General features: G+C 46.1%; 1 protein-coding gene across 1 annotated transcript in view; it reads right to left on the bottom strand.

The window, feature by feature from the left end:
* The window catches only part of HHIPL1 (HHIP like 1), a 52,517-nt gene that overhangs the window by 18,938 nt on the left and 15,378 nt on the right, over positions 1 to 18,201 (bottom strand). The window contains exons 2-6 of the mRNA XM_007669409.3: positions 12,559 to 13,205; positions 7,427 to 7,570; positions 4,763 to 5,091; positions 2,650 to 2,776; positions 1,868 to 2,013 (exon numbers count right to left, since the gene is read on the bottom strand). Coding sequence (XP_007667599.3) covers positions 1,868 to 2,013; positions 2,650 to 2,776; positions 4,763 to 5,091; positions 7,427 to 7,570; positions 12,559 to 13,205 — 1,393 coding nt within the window. The remainder of the gene's footprint in view (positions 1 to 1,867; positions 2,014 to 2,649; positions 2,777 to 4,762; positions 5,092 to 7,426; positions 7,571 to 12,558; positions 13,206 to 18,201) is intronic.

The following is an 18,201-nucleotide window of genomic DNA, read 5'->3' as shown; positions in this document are numbered from 1 at the left end:
AGTGCTCCTCTCTGAGCAGCTACTGAGGCCAATCAGAGGGAAGAATTGGGAAGAATTTAGGGGCTTGGGTTGTTGGGGAAAGCAGGGCCTCAGCTGTTTGGGAGAGAAGAGGGAACCCTTTCTCCATGAGCTTTCTTAGCCAGCCCTCTGAAGTGGGTGATAGACTGGTTACCAAATGGTCTCCTTGCTTTCAGGTAGGTGCATGGGCTTGAAGGAGTGGGTGCTGGCAGAATGGGGTGCAGGGATTTGGAGTTCGCCAAACCTGCCTGTCCTGGGAAGAGAAGAAGTGGAGGGTTTTAGGGCTCAGAGAGGGGTAGCTGGAGTTTGGGCACTCCTAAAGTGACTTTGGAGGCTACCTCAGTTGGGACTTGTGGCTGAGAACTCCAGAAACGACATAGACACACCACCACCACCCAAACCATGGCGGAAGGGCTGACAGTGGGATGTCAGGAAGTGGTGGACGTCAAAGAATTTGCTCTCGGAAGAACAAGGAAAGGGGAACGGGGGGGCCAACAGTTTCAAACCAGATTTGACGAGCAAGCCAGATCCATGAGTTAGGAGGATGAAAGAGCTGCATCCCTGGCTAGGAAAGAAAGATCACTGGGAAGGCCTGTGGTTTCTGTTAAAGTTCCAAAATGACCCCAGCTCAGGCCCTTCCGCTCAGAACTGTTGAGAAATATTCCTTAGCAGCCTCGCTCAACCCTTCCAGGGCATCTCTGGGGTGCATCACGTGGACTGGCAGTTCATGTTCATTTCAGTTTAGAAACACTGTGGGAGGAAAGGGTTTGAGGAGCAGGGAGAGGTGAAAAAAGGGTCTAAAATAAAACACTGAAGCATCGGTTGCCGGCCAACGCCTGCGTTTTCCAAACAATCTGAACACAGTTCAGGCAGTTTCCTGCTGCTTGACCGGAAAGGATCCTGACTGGTTCAGCCTTTTCCCTGACTCAGCTGCCGCTCAGAATTACTGAGAACAGGAGGCAACATTAGAACTCGCATCTCCCCCCACCCCCAAATTTTTTAATGGCATTTGTTCAGCACTTGCTATGTGCCAGGCACTGTACTAAGCTCTGGGGCAGCTACAAGCTAATCAGGTTGGACACAGTTCATATCCCACGTGGGACTCACAGTCTTCCTCCCCATTTTTCAGATGAAGTAACTGAGGCACAGAGAGGTGAAGGGACCTTCTCAAGGTCACACAGCAGACAAATGGCTAAGCCAGAATTATAAATCAGATCCTCTGACTCTCAGTCTCGTGTTCTATCCACTAGTTCACACTGTTTCTCTAAATTTCTGAGTTCCTCTACTTTCCCCCATCTAAAACCCAGAGCCTAGGTAATCGGTTGAAAAGCAGGGACTACAAGCTTTAACTCCCATCTCCTCAGGGAGTTCCCCAGTCTCTCATTCCTCAGCACCCCTGACACCCAATAGGGGTTCACAGATCCCTGCTCTAAAAGAGGATATAGCATGGGAAGAAGGAGTGAGGACTCCCCAGGGGAAGGGAGGGGGAAAATATTTGAGTAGCCCTTGAAAGGGAGCACTAGCTGCTGAGCCCTTGGAAGGGAGCACTAGTTGCAGAGGCAGGATTAGAACCCAGAGTCTGTCTGGGCCCTGAACAATGAGTTTGTAAAGGGTGGCAGGCTGTATGATTCAGGAGTTTAGCAACACCTGGAAAACCCAGGACTTGTGTCTTCTAATCTCATCCCCAGCTTCTAATCATCCCCATTAATTGCTCTAACTAAAGTGTAGACATTTGACCAGGAATGGTTAGGCCAGCTGCTCCCTCCGTGCCTCAGGGCTAGGAGAATGGAGGGGTCTGCCCCAGGTATCATAACCCTAACCCCCCTCCCCGCACCGCACCGCCAATTACCTGACTCATCTTCACCGAAAGAGATGATGTGCTGATAGTAGTTGTTGATCATCCCAGGGAACATGCAGGTCTGCCCTTGGCCCATGCAGATTTCAGTGTACTGCCACTGCCCAGTGGCATGATTCTCTTTGAGTGACATTAAACGCCTGCAAGAGAAGGCAAGCAGCTCTCTCTCACCAGTTTCTGATACGGCAGACCCATGCCCAGCCACGGTGTGCGTGTTAAAGCTGCTTTGCAGATAACTTCTTGCCTACTCACCCCCAGTGAATAACCAGGCTGGGCGAGTAGAAAAGACTGTCTTTGGGAAGAAGAATGAGAGGACTGGAGAATTATATAATTTATTTTTGGGGAACAGGGACTCTGTTCAGCTGATACAAGGGTGTGTGTGTCAGACGAGTTTTTTATTCAACAAAGGGGCCACAATTTACGGAAATGCACCCTTTTCCAAAACTGCCAGCCAAAATGGAGCGGCTTGATGCATCTGGAAGGGATGGGTGAAAGCATGTCTGGGGTTTTAGGGCACACTCATTCTTTCCGGAATCTGAGGAGCAATAGTCTAGGGCCCTAAGGGATCAGTGCTCAGCCGAGTTGCAGCAACCAACCCAATGCCCATCCCAACCCGTATGCCAACCCTGTGTCCTGGCATTCTGTATTCAGACTGGGGCCCACATGAGACAGAAGGTCAACCGGAGTGACTCAGGGTTAATGCCCACTTTTGGGCCTGTGTGGTAACTGAGGAGAGGTAGGGTTAGGGATAAGGCTAGCTGGGGCATTCCACTTACCCACTCATAAAATCACCGAAAATGTACAGGCCATTCAAATTTGGGGACTCGCAGCCCCGATAGACATAGCCTCCCGTCACCGACTTCCCCATCTTGTGTGGGTAAGCGTAAATGGGAAGCACGTCATCTGTAGGGAGTTAAAAATGATCATGTGACTCCACGGGGCAGTCAAAATGGACCTCAAACAGGGCAGGACCCAGGCAATCCCAGCCCGGAAGACTGTTCTGTCCTCACCCACCAATGGCTCCACCTCAATTTTCCCGAGGGCGGTACTCAGTGGTATGAGTAGCCAAGGGGGGGACCAGAAAGCTATCTGCATGTGTAACATTTGAATAAAGCTCAAAAAGACCGTACCACCCATTCAAAGCTCATTACTCAACATCATCATCATCAGTGGTATTTATTGAACATCTATTATATACAAAAAGGTCATAATGGGCACCTACAGTGGGCATAGTACGTTATGAGGTGGATAGAAGTGCACATTAATCAATCCATCAATGATATTTATTTAGTGCTTACTGTGTGTAGCACTAAGTACTGTGTATTAACCACTCTCCCTGGCAATGGAAGACACTGTCTCTGTCCTCATGGAGCTTACGGTGAAAGGCCAATCTATAGGCAGTTTTCAAGTTAAAATGATATTATCGATCATCTTAGATGGGTCATTTCTTGGCTTTTGCTTCTCAGTTCTGTCTTCCCCACCCACCATAATTATTTTCTTTTAAAAAAACACCGGAGCAACTCTTCTTCCCAAGTTGAGCTGTGGGCCAGAAACCACTCCCTTAGAGAAGCAATATTGGCCCCAAATGGAGTGGTGGACTTCTCTTAATTCTCCCTTCATTGGACCCAGTCTCCCCCTCACAGCTTCTGCAGTCTTCCCGCAGTTACAAACCTAGGCGATGCTTAGGAAAGATTGTTCACTGACTGACTGGTATTTAGGATAGATTTTGAAGGAGCAGAAAGCCCTGTCCTTTGTACCATACAGAAGCAATGTGTCTTAGTGGATAGAGCATGGTCCTGGGAGTCAGAAGGACATGGGTTCTAATACCAGTTCCACCACTTATCTGCTGTGTGACCTTGGGCTTCACTTTTCTCTGCCTTAGTTACCTCATCTGCAGAGTGGGGATTAAGACTGTGACACCCATGTGGGACATGTACTGTGTCCATCTTGATTACCTTGTCTCTACCCCAGTGTCTGGCACATAGCAAGCACTTAACGCATACTACAATTATTATCATTATTATTATTATACTGGAAATTGTAAGATCCCTGTGGGAGAGAATCAAGTCTACCAACTCTATTTTATTGTACTTTCTCAAGTGCTTAGTGTTCCACACACAGTAAGTGCTTAATAAATATCTTTGATAGTGTTTTGCACACAGTAAGTGTTCAGTAAGTACTACTGATTGATTGATCCTCACACTAAAATTACACCCTGAGGCAGTAATTGGGCTCAACGAAATCATCCTGGCCCTGATGGATAGAAGAACCGCAGTCATGTGGCCACGGGGAGGAGTCCCAGCATCCTGCATGAGCGAGGTGAGGAGTGAGAGCTCTCAAATGCTCATAGGACTTGCAGTCCTTACGGAAGATGAACTCCTGAGCATGTGCCCACTGGCAAAAGTAGCACACATGCTCTGAGCCCCAGTGTGGGTCTGGGCATTTTCTGGGTCCATTCAGAGCAGCAACATGGTGTAGTGAGAAGCAGCATGGCATAGAGGACAGAGCCCAAGCCTGGAAGTCAGAAGGTAATGGTTCTAATCCCAGTTCTGCCACGTGTCTGCTGTGTGACCTTGGGCAAGTTACTATACTTCTCTGTGCCTCAATTCCCTGATTTGTAAAGTGGGGATTTAGACCAGATGGGACAGGGACTGTGTCCAACCTGATTAGGTTGTGTCTACCCCTGGGCTTAGTAGAGTGTCTGGCACATATTAGGCACTTAAAAAATACCAGAATTATTATTATTACCGATGGAACCGCTGCCCCGGGGAATCAAGATGAACTGCCTTAATGCCCCAGGTCCTGCTGACCCTGCCCCATTTGGAAGGATCCCCTTCCCCTCCCGGTGGCCCGGGAGAGAAAACTGGATTAAGACGGGGACATCGTTACCTAAAGATGAATTAGCGCACAGCTTTTTATCGTAGCAGTGGAAGCCTTCCCGGGCTCGCCAGCCATAGTTCTTCCCTTTTTCGACAATGTCCACCTCTTCAAATTTATTCTGCCCCACGTCGCCACAGAAGAGCCGCCCACGTCCCTCTCCGGTAACAGGATCTCCCCGGTCGAAGGAGCAGCGCCACATGTTCCGTACGCCGAATGCGTAGACCTCGGGACGGGCGGAGGTGTCGGCCACGAATGGGTTGTCGGGAGGGATCCTGTAGAGGGGTCCGCGGTCATTCTGGTCCACGTCGATGCGCAGCACTTTGCCCAGCAGGGCGGACCTGGGGGTGTCAGATCAAACCAGGCAGGGAAGGGTTAAGGCACCACAGTGTCATCCAAAACCATGCACCTTCGTGGTTCATTAGCCCCCAACCATTAGCTGGGATCCCCGTGGTGACAGGGTAGAAGAAAGGTGCAGAAACTGTCTTCCCAGCACTTAGAACAGTATTTGACACATAGTGAGTGCTTAACACATACCTTATCATTCTTCTTCTTATTATTATTACTACTCAAATCTGCTAAAAGTTAGCTGCAGCCTTGATGACGAAGAATCAAAATAATAACCCATGATTCACATCTCATCTCCAAATCTGCATGGTTTTCTTTTAGACACTACATTATCCTGAACAAAGGTGCCCCATTTTCCAACATATCATAATTACAATTTTCATAAAGGTGAGACCTTTAAATAAATCCTAACTAAATTAGGAGGTTCAGCTGTCAGCTTTGCTACAGTGCATCGAAGATTTCACTACTGTAATTTCCACTGGGGCTCCCAATTTCCATTTTCTCTTTATTTAGGAAGGCTTCTATCATCTCCTGGATCTGCCCCTTCTTCTCACCCAATCATCTACCCTCCTCATCCAAGGCCCAGTCTTCCTGTGGCTATACTACTGCATCAACCTCCTCGCTGGGAGCTAGTTTTGCACTTTTTTAAAAAAATAATGAGCCAGTGTTTCAAGTCTGTCTGTCCTGTTCCTGTCCTAAAGAAAGAACTACAGGGTTCATAGTAAAGCTCTCTCAGACATCTGGAACACACCTTTAGCTCACTGTGGGCAAGGAATGTGTCTGTTATATTGCCATGTCGTACTCTCCCAAGCTCTTAGTACAGTGTTTTACACAGAGTGAGTGCTCAATAACAACGATTGAATAAATGAATGAATGATTCCAGACTGTCCTCAGACTAAGGCTTCATTTCCCCTACTCCCATTCCCTTCTGTTTCAGCTATTCGTTTGGTTCTGTATCCCTTAAGCATTTTGATATTCCTGCCCAACGCCCAGCCCCACAGCAACCATGTATGTGTCTTTTTACTCTCCCATTTCTCCTATCTGTATTTTATTTTGATGTCTGCCTCCCTATCTAGTCTGTAAGCTCCTTGAGGGCAGGGTTCATGCCTACCAACTCTGTTGTATTATACTCTTCCAAGCACTAAGTACAGTATAGAAAGTGCTCAATAAATACAATTGATTGATTGATTGATTGATTGAACAAGAGGCTAGGCTCCCAAGGGAGAATGGAGGTTTGGGGGAGGTCTCAATCCTTGGAGATTTTAGATAGAACACCAAGTGTAGAAAGTTGCCTTCCTGGAATCAAGGGGGTAGATCAGATCAATCAATCAATCAATCAATCAATCAGTTGTATTTATCGAGTTCTTACTAGCATTTACTTTGTGCAAAGGCTGGTAGTAAGCACTTGGGAGAAAACTGTATAAGAGAGTTGGTAGACACTTTCCCTGCCCGTGCTGACTTTACAGTCTAGATGAAGCACTTACAGTTTAGAGGATGCTTCCAGCTCTCAGAGTGGTAATGTGTGGATTCAAAGGCATACGAAATTCACAAGGCACTGAAGACAGTGACTGTAGGAACCATAAGAAATAGGAACTGGGTTACCTTTGATGACAGAGTCTCCGACCTCAAAATGTCCCAGGAGGTCAGGGAGTCATGGCATAAGAATAAAAATAATAATAATAATATTAGTGGTATTTGTTAAACACCTACAATGTGCCAGGCACTGCATTAGGAGCTGGTTGAGAAGCAGCATGGCCTAATAATAATTTTGTGCTTACTATTTGCCAAGCACTGTTCTAAATGCTGGGCTAGTCAATAGAGCAAGGGCCTGGGACTCAGAAAGACCTAGGTTCTAATCATTCATTCATTCATTCAATCGTATTTACTGAACACTTACTGGGTGCAGAGCACTGTACTAAGCACTTGGCAAGTACTATTCAGCAACAAAGAGAGACAATCCTTGCCCACACTGGGCTTACAGTCTCCACCCCTTGTCTGCTGTGTGACCTTATCTGCTCTGTGCATCAGTTACATCATCTGGAAAACGGGGATTAAGACTGTGAGTCCCATGTGGGACACAGACTGTGTACAACCTGAATAACTCTCATCTACCCCAGGACTTAGTACAGTGCCTGGCACATAGTAAGGGCTTAGCAAATACCCTAAAAAAAATAAACTCTAGGCTGAAAGGGGCCTCAGAGGCCAACCAGCCCATTTCTCTGCCTCCACACCTGGATTACACTCAAACCCTAACTCCAGCCCTTGCCAGAAAGACAACATCCCATCCTTTCCCCCAAGAAACAGAGCTCAGAATTAAAATCTGCTTACTTGTTCTGAGAATTTCCGAACTTTCCAAAAGGATCCCCGGCCATGCCCCCATCTCCAGTAAATATGTAAAGATAACCGTCATCTCCAAACAGCAGCTCTCCCCCATTGTGGTTCGATGCTGGTTCTTCAATCTCCAGAATGATCCTGAGGAAGAAGAGCCAGAAAACCTTTGCACAGACCCAAAGGCCACATCATGGTTTGTTCACTTAGGCCTCTTTTTCTACTCCCTTCTCTGGTGAAGACCCAAAGATCTCCTCTGTCTTGAGTGGAAGAGACATTAGCTTTGTTTCCTAGGGGTTGCTGCCTCTGGCCAGATTCTACTCTCCCGAGCATTTTGGAAAATGAGTAATTTTAATCTCTATATTGAGTTTTTGGTAAAAGTGTTACCTCCTTCACAACAGAAAGTATGTATGCAGGCCAATTTTTTTTATGGTATTTGGTAAGTGTTTACTATGTGCCAGGCACTGTACGAAGCGCTGGGTAGATACAAACTATCTCACTAGGTTGGACACAGTCCATGTCCGTGTCCCACATGTCCTACATGGAGCTCACAGTCTTAATCCCCATTTCACAGATGAGGGAACTGAGACACAGAGAAGGGAAGTGACTTGCTCAAAGTCACCCAGCAGACAAGCAGTGGAATCACATTAGAACCCAGGTCCTTCTGACTCTCAGGTCCGAGCTCTATCCACTAATTCACATTGCTTCTATTCTTTCTAGGGCTACAGTAAACAATCCACTATTTAAAACCTGATGACTATGCTAACTTTTCAACTAAGCCATATCAAAAGACTGAAATGGTAAATTAATATAAAGAAAGAAAATTGCAGTATCTCGATGATGTGTGCCTTTTAGAGATTAGAAAATACATTGTAGCAAATTCTTCCCATACCTTTAATTCCCTGTTATCTATTAACTCTTGGGGGCTCAAGTAGTAGAACAAAAAGTGTTCTGTACAGGGATCTCTCAAAACAGCCTCTACTACTTGGTGGTGTGGCTGGTTGGCAAATGACTGAGAGCCAGAGTCCCCGAAGAAGAAGGCCGTGGAAAGGAACAAAAAATGTTTTTTTAGACAGGGTGTGAAAACCCTGGGAGAACAGAGGTGACTGGGAGGGACAGAGGACCAGATGGCAGGTCTTGAAGAAGAGACTGTCACAGAAAGAGATTAAGGCCAGAGGCTTAGAGGAGGAACTGTAAGATAAATGCAGGCGGGATTGGGGCCTTTGTATACATGAGGAAAAGCACCTGGCCTTTCCACAACCCGCCAATGGAGGACGTTATTCTTATACATTTATCAAATACTGACAGACTTCTAGGCTCCAAGAGTTCACCTAGAAACAGCCATGCAACTGCCATGAAAAATCCAGGGAGCTTTCACCAGAGAAACCATCTGGTTTCAGTTTCTCCAGGGTCCAGGTTCAGCCCTCCTTTGACCTGGGTTAGAAATCACCTGATTACCAGATTATCACATCCACGTGGGGGGCACAACCACTATGTCTTCTCTTTGGCTGACAACTGCCGAGATTGTCAGCTCCTCGGAAAGCCACCCCATGAGATTGTCAGCTCCACAAGCAGGCATCCCATGGAATTTTCAGTTCCTTGGAGACAGGAATCACATCTACTAACTGTAGTGGCCTCTTCCAAGTGCTTACTATAGTGCTTGGCACACAGTAATTGCCCCATAGGTACTATTGATGGATTGATTGATACCCCCATAGGTCCAGTCTCATCTCAGTCAGCCTGTGGAACCCTCTTTTTTTTTTTTAAATGGTATTTGTTGAGAGCTTACTGTGTGCCAGGCACCTTTCTAAGTGCTGGGGTAGATGCAAGCTAATCAGGTTGGATATAATCCCTATCCCAAATGGGGCTCACAATCTTAATCCCCATTTTACAGATGAGTTAACTGAGGCACAGAGTGGTGAAGTGACTTACCCAAGTGCCAGCATTAGAAGCCAGGTCTTTCTGATTGCCAGGCCCATGTTCTACCCTCTAGGCCACACTCCTCCTGAGAGACGGCTCCTCCAGAGCCTGGCCCTCTGCCTCTTAGATCCCAGAAACTGCCAATGGTGGGGAAATAGCATGGCCTAGTAGATAAAGCATGGACCTGGAAATCAGAAGGCCCTGTCTGTTGTGTGACCTTGGGCAAGTCACTTTACTTCTCTGTGTCTCAGTTACCTCATCTGTAAAATGGGGATTAGGACTGTGAACCCCATGTGGGACAGGGACTGGGTCCATCCTAATTAGCTTGTATCTATCCCAGCACTTAAAAAAGTGCTTGACACAATGTAAATGCTTAACAATGCTATTATTATTATTGTTACTATTTCAAAACTACAGGGGTGTGGGGCAAAAGTTGGCCATGGTACAGATTTGGAACATTAGTAGGGGATGTTTGGTGGTCCAAGAAGACTTGTGTGGAAGCTGTAAACTTTGCTGAGGGAACAAAAGGGAGAGGGGCAACTTGGCTGAGTCACTGAAGATTTTGTTGAAGATGAAGGAGATGAGCAAAGGTGGGAAGGGAAGAAATGGTTAAAAAGGAAGGAGCTAGAAAAAGAGAGGCAGGTCATGGAGTACTGGGAGGAAAAGTTGAGGTATTAACAAGGTACAAAGGATCTCAGGGCAACCTTCTTCTCCCTCCATTTTGAACTGTGTGGGATGGGGACTGTATAATCCAATTATCTTGCATCTACCCCAGTGCATAGTACGGTGCTTGGCACATATTAAGCTCTTAAGTATAATGATAAGAATACTATTAATAATAATAATAACCTGGAAACAAACACTTAAAATACACCAAAAATTAAACTTTTCCAAGTATTAGACTCCATAGCACCCCAACCCAAGCCCCTTCATGAGGTTTGCTGCAGGCATTAAGCACTGATGGCTTCATATGTGATTAATAGGAAGGTTCCTATTAATGTGAATACCCAGTGTCCATGACCTTGTGTTTACCACAGGAATGGGCAAACTTCCAAATCTTGACTGTACTCTATGTACTATCATTCACTGTTTTGTAGTTCAAGCCTCACCCACAACCAGCACCGTGGTCGAGGACCAGTGTGGTCTAGTGGGTAGAGCATGGGCCGGGGAATCAGAAGGACCCGGGTTCTAACCTCAGCTCTGCACTTGTCCTTTCACCTTGGGCAAGTCACTTCACTTCTCTTTGCCTTCTTTGCCCCATTTGTAAAATGGTGATTAAGACTGCAAACCCCGCGTGGGACATGGACTATGTTCAACTTCATTAGCTTGTTACCTACCCTGGTGCTTAATATAGTGCCTCGCGCAAAGTAAGCGCTTAACCAATGTCACTAAAAAAAACCAAAAACGAGCTATTATTTTACATTCTCTTCATCAGTCAGTCACATAGGGAGTCTAAAACAGTAACTGAAGTGTAAATTGGCATGGCTTAAAGGCAGGTGAATTTGGAGGAGAAGGGGAAAAAGACTGATGAGTATACTACTACAGCCTCCTCATTTGTCTCCCTGCTACCAGCCTCTCCCCTCTCCCCTCCGTACTGTGCTGCCCAAATCATTTTTCCAAAAATGCTGTTCTGCACATTTCATACTCCTCAAAAACCTCCAATGGTTTTCATTCTTTTCCACATCAAGCAGAACATACTATCGGCTTTATAGAACTCAATCAGCTCTCTCCAACCTACTTATCCACTCTCTTTAAGCCCTACACCCCTGATCTCCCTCTTCATTCCTCTTAAACTAACTTACTCACTGTGCCTTGTTCTAGTCTGTCCCTTCAGCAATATCTTGCTCACACCTTCTCTCCTGACTGGAACTCCCTCCCACTTCACATCTAACAGGACACTGTCCTCCCCCTCTTCAAAGCCCTTCTGAAATCACATTTCCAGGAGGTCTTTCCAGATTAATCTCTCATCTCCTCACTCGATATCTCCCTACTGCCACTTCAGTGTCTACCGACTCTGTTATATTGCAGTCTCCCAAGAGTTTAGTACAGCGCTCTGCCCACAGTAAGCACTCAATAAATATGATTAATGGATTGACTCAGTGTTCCAAGCCATCTAAGCTCAACACAAACCCTTCAAAAGCACTTATCTGTAATTTATTTAATGCCTGCCTCCCCAACTAGATTGTAAGTTCCTTGAGGGCCAGGGTCATACCTATTAATTTTATCGTACTATTCCCAGGTGTGTAATGTAGTGCTCTGCAGGCAGAAATCACTCAATAAATGCCACTGACTGACCAAATGACCTTTGACTGGCATGGGAGAGGTAGCTAAGAGGTCTCCAGGACCTTATTTGTATTCATTAAAGCCTTGGTGAATGCCAAGTCATACCTGACAGAACTGACAGACTGAATTTAGGTTTTTCCAGTGCCGTTCCTCTGAGATTTTAAAGACATTTGAAGGATCAAAAGTGAGTTTACACCATAGAAAGAGCACAGGTTTGGGAGTCAGAAGACCTGTGTTCTTGTCTAAGCTTTGCTCCTGACTTGCTATGTGACCCAAACATGTTCCAGAGCCTCAGGTTTTTCACACCAAGAACATAAAACCATCAGAGATGCCATTCCTGATCAGACTCAGTGATCCATCCAGCCCCAGACTCTTGTTTCCCTCAGTGACAACAGGATTCTTGAAGAAGTAGCATGGCCTAGTGAAAAAAGCACAGGGCTGGGAGTCCAAGAACCTGGTTCTGACACCAGCTCTGCCACTTATTTGCTGTGTGATCTAGGCCAAGTCACTTAACTTCTCTGTGCCTCAGTTCCTTCACCTATACGATGAGGATTGAGTGCCTTGTTCTCCCTCCTACTTCAGACTGTAAATCCTGTTTGGGACAGGGACTAACTCCAACCTCATTATCTTGAATCTACCCCAGTGCTTAGTACATTGCTTTGCACATAGTAAACACATAACAAAAACCTCTATTAATAATTATAATAAAAATAATAATCAGGAACCATGTGATGGTTGCCCTCCTGAACACCCACCCTCATGATAAGGGACTATTTGACACCCCTAACTTTTCCCTCTACATTGTTAATTTTCCTTTTAGCAGCCTGTCAGTGAAATGGGGAAATAATTCCCGCCTCCCCATATCTTGCGGGGGCTATGATGAGCTGTGAACCGGCCTAGGGGGGCGTTCCAGGTCTGAGCGCAGTCACCTTTCCGAGCTGTGGTCCACTGTGTTCATGTCATCGGGGGAGATCCTGAACTCGCTGATGCGGATCCTCTCCTCGAAGCGGACTTCCACTGAGTAGTAGACATACACCTTCCCGCTGTGCCTGAACCGGGGGTGGAAGGCAATCCCGAGGAAGCCTCGCTCATCCCCCTCCCACGGGGAGGTAAGCACGGCCTCACTGATGTTCAGGAATGGCTTTTCCAGACGGGACCGGTTGGGGAGGTAGGTCCACACCAGCCCCACCTGCTCGGCCACGAAAAAGCGGTGGGTGCCGTCCCCGGCATGGACCAGGGCCACCGGGTTCCGGAGCCCATTGGCTACCTCCACTAGGCAGAGCTGGAGGCATCCCTCGGCATCCTCCCTCACCTGGCCCAGGTTCAGGTTCAGTTTCTCATTGACCAGCAGGTGCGGGAAGCAGTAGTCGGCATCGTCGAGGCCCAGGTAGTGGCAGAACTTAGCCTGGTTGTTCTCCAGGGCCAAGAGCTCCTTGTCCGGGGACAGGAGTCTGACCACTGAGCGGCACTTCAGCCATAACTCCCTGCAGTAGTCGCCGCACAGGCCAGGCACTGTCCGCACCGGCGTGGCAGGGTCCTCGGCGTCGAACAGGTGAGCGGCATATGGTGAACATTCCTGAAGGGAAACAGGAGGAGAGCGATGCTATCCCCTGCCTGGAATCCCCTCCCCCTTCGCATCTGCCTGACCACGTCATTGGCCCAGTGGATGGAGCAGGGGCCTGGGAGTCAGGATGACCTGGATTCTAATACTGGCTTCCAGTTTTTCAGGAGGAAATGAAAGATTATTTTTGTAAGCAATGATAGTGGCAGGTGCCAGGGTAGGAAGAGGAGAAGGGTCAGAATGACCAGGATTCAGGCCCACAGAGAGACAAGAAGAGGAGAAGCAACCTGTCCTAGTGGAAAGCACATGGCCCTGGGAGTCAGGAGACCTGAGTTCTAATCTCTGCTCTACTGTGTGACCTCGGGCAAGTCACTTAACTTCTCTGTGCCTCATTCTCCACAACTGTAAAATGGGGAAAAGATACTTGTCCTCCCTTCCCCTTAGATTGAGAGCCCCATGTGGAATAGGGACTGTGCCCCATATGTTTAGATTGTATCTTCCCCAGTTCTTGGCACAGAGTAAGTGCTTATAAATGCCACAAATGTTATTATTATAACATGACTTGGGCGGAAGGAATTCAGTTGGGGAAGGTCTTGCGGAGGTGACTGGATGTTGGCAGGGGTTTGAAAAATAATAATAATAATAATAATAATAATAATAACAGTAGTATATGTTAAGTGCTTACAGTGTGCCAGGAACTGTACTAAGCGCTGGGATGGATACAAGCAAATGGGTCGGACACAGTCTTTGTTCCACATGGGACTCGCAGTCTTAATCCCCATTTTCCAGATGAGGGAAATGAGGCCCAGAGAAATGAAGTGACTTGCCCAAGGGGAGGAGGGGAATTATGCAATGGAGACAATTATGTGAGTGAATGTGGCATATCCAATCTGTACTGAATTCTACTTATTCCTTTACATATTTATTCCCCCACACAACTTTCCTTGCTCTCCATAACCCAGCATGGTATTTCCTTCTCTTCCTTCTCCTACTAATTGCTGATCATTTATCAATCTCACTTTGCCTCGATCCCATCTATCTCACCACCGACCTCTCGTCTACATCCTGCCTCTGGCCTGAAACACCTTCAGTCTTCATATCTGACAGACAATTACCCTCCCCTCCTTCCAAGCCTTATTCAAGGCACATATCTTCCATGAGGCTTTCCCTGACAAATCCCTCATTTCTTCTTCTCCCATTCCCTTCTGCATAACCCTTGCACTTGGATTTCTCTCTCTATTTCAAACCTTCCTCAGCCCCACAGCACTTATGGACATACTCCTAATTTATTTTTATTTATATTAATGTCTGCCTTCCCACTCTAGATTAGTAAACTTGTCGTGGGCAGGGAGCATGTCTACCAACTCTGTTATATAGTTATACTGTACTCTCCCAAGCTCTAAGTACAGTGCTCTGCACACAGGAAGTGTTAAATAAATATGATTGATTGATTGAATCAATCAATCAATATAGACTGTACTAAGCACTTGGGAGAGGACAATATAAGAGAGGGGTTTTTTGTGGTATTTGTTAAGTGCTTACTGTCAGGCACTGTTCTAAGAGCGGGGGTAGATACAAAGTAATCAGATTGGACACAGTCCATGTCCCACCTGGAGCTCACAATCTTAATCCCCATTTTACAGATGAGGTTAGTGGCAGAGTTGGAATTAGAACCCAGGTTTGGTAGACACATTTCCTGCCCACAGCAAGCTCAGTCTAGACAGTCTTTGCATCTTCCTCCATTTGATAAGCTTCTAGAAGCGAAGGAAGGACCAAACCTTCTCCTTTAATTGTACTTGCCTAAAAAATAAAATAAATTGTGGTATTTGTTAAGCACTTACTATGTGCAGAGCACTGTTCTAAGCGCTGGGGGATACAAGGTGATCAGGTTGTCCCACGTGGGGCTCACAGTTTTAATCCCCATTTGACAGATGAGGTAACTGAGGCACAGAGAAGTTAAGTGACTTGCCCAAAGTCACACAGCAGGCTAGCGGCAGAGCTGGGATTAGAACCCCTGACCTCTGGCTCCCAAGACCGCGCTCTTTCCACTGAGCCACGCCTTTTCAAAAATGTTGGTATTTAAATGCTTACTATGTGCAGAGCACTGTTCTAAGCACTGGGGTAGATATAGGGTAATCAGGTTGTCCCACGTGAGGTTCACAGTTAATCCCCATTATACAGATGAGGCAACTGAGGCACAGAGAAATTAAGTGACTTGCCCACAGTCACACAGCTGACAAGTGGCAGAGCCGGGATTCAAACCCAAGACCTCTGACTCCCAAGCCTGGGCTCTTTCCACTGAGCCATGCTGCATTTAGAACAGTGTTCAGCACTTAATACTCAATAACTGACTGACTGATTTACTTATTTCACACTAACTCCTTGAGACTCAAGCACAAGCATTCTGGCTTTAGGGAGAGTTACCAACTCTCTGCAGGGGATAGGGGCCATCAACCTCCTGTCACAGTCTGAGATGTAGGAGGGTGTTGGGACTGGATTCCCAATCTCCAGTTTTTCCCTTTTTCCTTAACAGTGATCTAATCACAGTGCGTAGTTAAAACAGGTGTTACAGCAAAATTGAGTGTAAGCATTCAGCGTCGTGTTGGAATGCAAAGCACAACCACCTACTGACGGTAAGCAACGGTGGGTGAAAAGACCGACCCTTGACCCATGGAGTGTCTCCATAGTGACTGTCCCTCATTGGGTGACTGAGTTTGTCATCTGGTCCATTTGACACCATTTTTGGACTCTGTAGCTTGCTCTCTCAGCCTTCCTGAAGCCTCAGCTTTCAAAGAGAGCCCCCATTCAATCAATAGTATTTATGGGCCATATACTCTCTGTAGAGAACTGAGAAAATATAACAGAGTAAGTAGACAGTCTCTGACCTCAAGGAGCTAACAGTCTACACAGCCACAAGAAGCTCACTGTGGGCAGGGATTGTGTCTGTTTATCACTGTACTGTATGCTCCCAAGTGGTTACTATAGTGTTCTGAACACGGTAAGCGCTCAAAAAATACGATTGACTGACAGGAGAGCAAACACTGAGGTAAGTGGGAGGTGGATTTTAAAAAGAGCCACCCTGCTCTGGACACCGCCAAAAAGCTGCCTGTGTCTTTGACCCTGATTTCTGTAGTCTTCTTTATCGAGGAACCTCCCTCTATCCTTCCCACCTCCTCCTCCATCATGCAGTCTGGCCTCAGTCCCAGAAGATGACCCATTGGGAAAGTTCTTTAGTAGAAAACAACCCATTACACTGATCTTTTGAGTTAATTGGACTTTTTCCAAATCATCTTTGGCAGAGACTCCTTGACATGTCCTTTTGCAAAAACTCACTAAAACAAGCACTAAAACTAAAGCCAGTATTGTTTCTTAATGGCAAAAATGTTTTCAGCCTCTTTCTCAAAGCAGAGGTAGGACAATTTGAAAAGCACTCTATCAGAGCAATTGGAACACATCTCGAGATAATTGCTCAGATGGGTATTTGGGGCCAGGAGTTTGTCCTTTCACTCGGATTGGCCAGGGAATCCACTTGATGGACAGCTATTGCCAGAGGAGGGGCAGTTATAGGAACCACAGTTGTACCTTACTCTTTCACCTCACTACCAGCCCATCTGCAGTCTGGGCACTGTCCTGAACCCATCTTCCCCCCTTGAGAAGTAGTTGGTGTGGATGGGCAGGACTATGGGGTGAAAAACCTGAAGAGGCACCTGTCAGTCAGGTAGCAAGGCTACTACATGCGTCAGGTTGGCAAACTGGGAAGAAAGGGAAAGGGCTTGGTGATGAATCTAGCAGAACCTTGCTCCAAAATCATCTCCCTTGTCCACATGGCACTTCCCTGCAAACAATCATTTGTTTCCAAAGGTACATTTTTCCTTATGCACATTAGGATGAAAGCTAAACACTCCTCTTTGGGAAAATCCTTTCCAAAAATCATATACATCCTTGCAAGATTGGCCCCTTCAACACCTCTAGCTTTTTCCTCAAACTTCCTTAAGCTTTTCAATAACCCTTTATGGACTTCTAGTATACAGATACATGCACATCCCCATTGAATCAACTTGTAGCTTCAACCTGCTTAACTTCCAGTGCAAACAATTTCCATATATTTATCAGCCATTTACAAACTCTCAAAATAGTAATAATAATAATATAATAGTATTTGCTAAGCACTTACTATGTGCCAAACATTACTAAGTGCTGGGATAGATATGAAATAATCACATCCCACACGGGATTTATAGTCTAAGTAGGAGGGAGAACAGGTATCAGATCTTCATTTTGCAGATGAAGGACTGAGGCACAGAGAAGTTAAGTGACTTGCCCAAGGTCACACAGCAGGTAAGGGATGGAGCTGGGGTTAGAACCCAGGTCCTCTGAACCCCATGCCTGAACTCTTTCCACTAGGCCATGCTGCTTCTCCATCAGTCAATGGCATTAATTGACTATCTACTTTGTGCAGAGCACTGTACTAAGCACTAGGGAAAGAACACAGTACCTGCCGTTGAGGAGTTTATCACCTGGAGGACCTTCTTTTGCTGAGGAAGAAGAAGGAGAGGAGAGGAGAAGGAGAGGAGAGAAGAGGAGAGGAGAGAAGACTTTATCAGTTGTGTCAAGGGAGAATGATAAATCCAGCTACTGTATTTTGACCTGAAAAGGCTGTTAACCCTCGACCAAAGATGTGACTTGCAAAAGGAATAACTGTTCACACCTGATGGTTCACTAACCCATGGTTAAATTTTAATCTTGTATGAGCCATGTCAATGCCAAATGAGGGAGAAGTAATAAATCTCTCTCAGCTTCTCCCCCTTTTAAGGAATTTATTAGATTTATTTCTAATTTATTAGACTCCGGATTGCTTTGGCACGTAAAATATTCTTGTATTTACGAAGACATTCTTGCCTGAAGGTACATGAAGTCCTGTTTTGTTCCATCTGTGCTCTCCTAAAACCAAGTACATCCAAACTTGATTTGTTAATGTCTCTTGGGGCTAAATAACATCATTCTTTCAGCA

Source organism: Ornithorhynchus anatinus, chromosome 1 (assembly GCF_004115215.2).
Source record: "Ornithorhynchus anatinus isolate Pmale09 chromosome 1, mOrnAna1.pri.v4, whole genome shotgun sequence".
Lineage (NCBI taxonomy): Eukaryota > Metazoa > Chordata > Mammalia > Monotremata > Ornithorhynchidae > Ornithorhynchus > Ornithorhynchus anatinus.
Note: the sequence above shows the minus strand (reverse complement) of the source record. Positions and strands in the feature narration are given on the sequence as shown.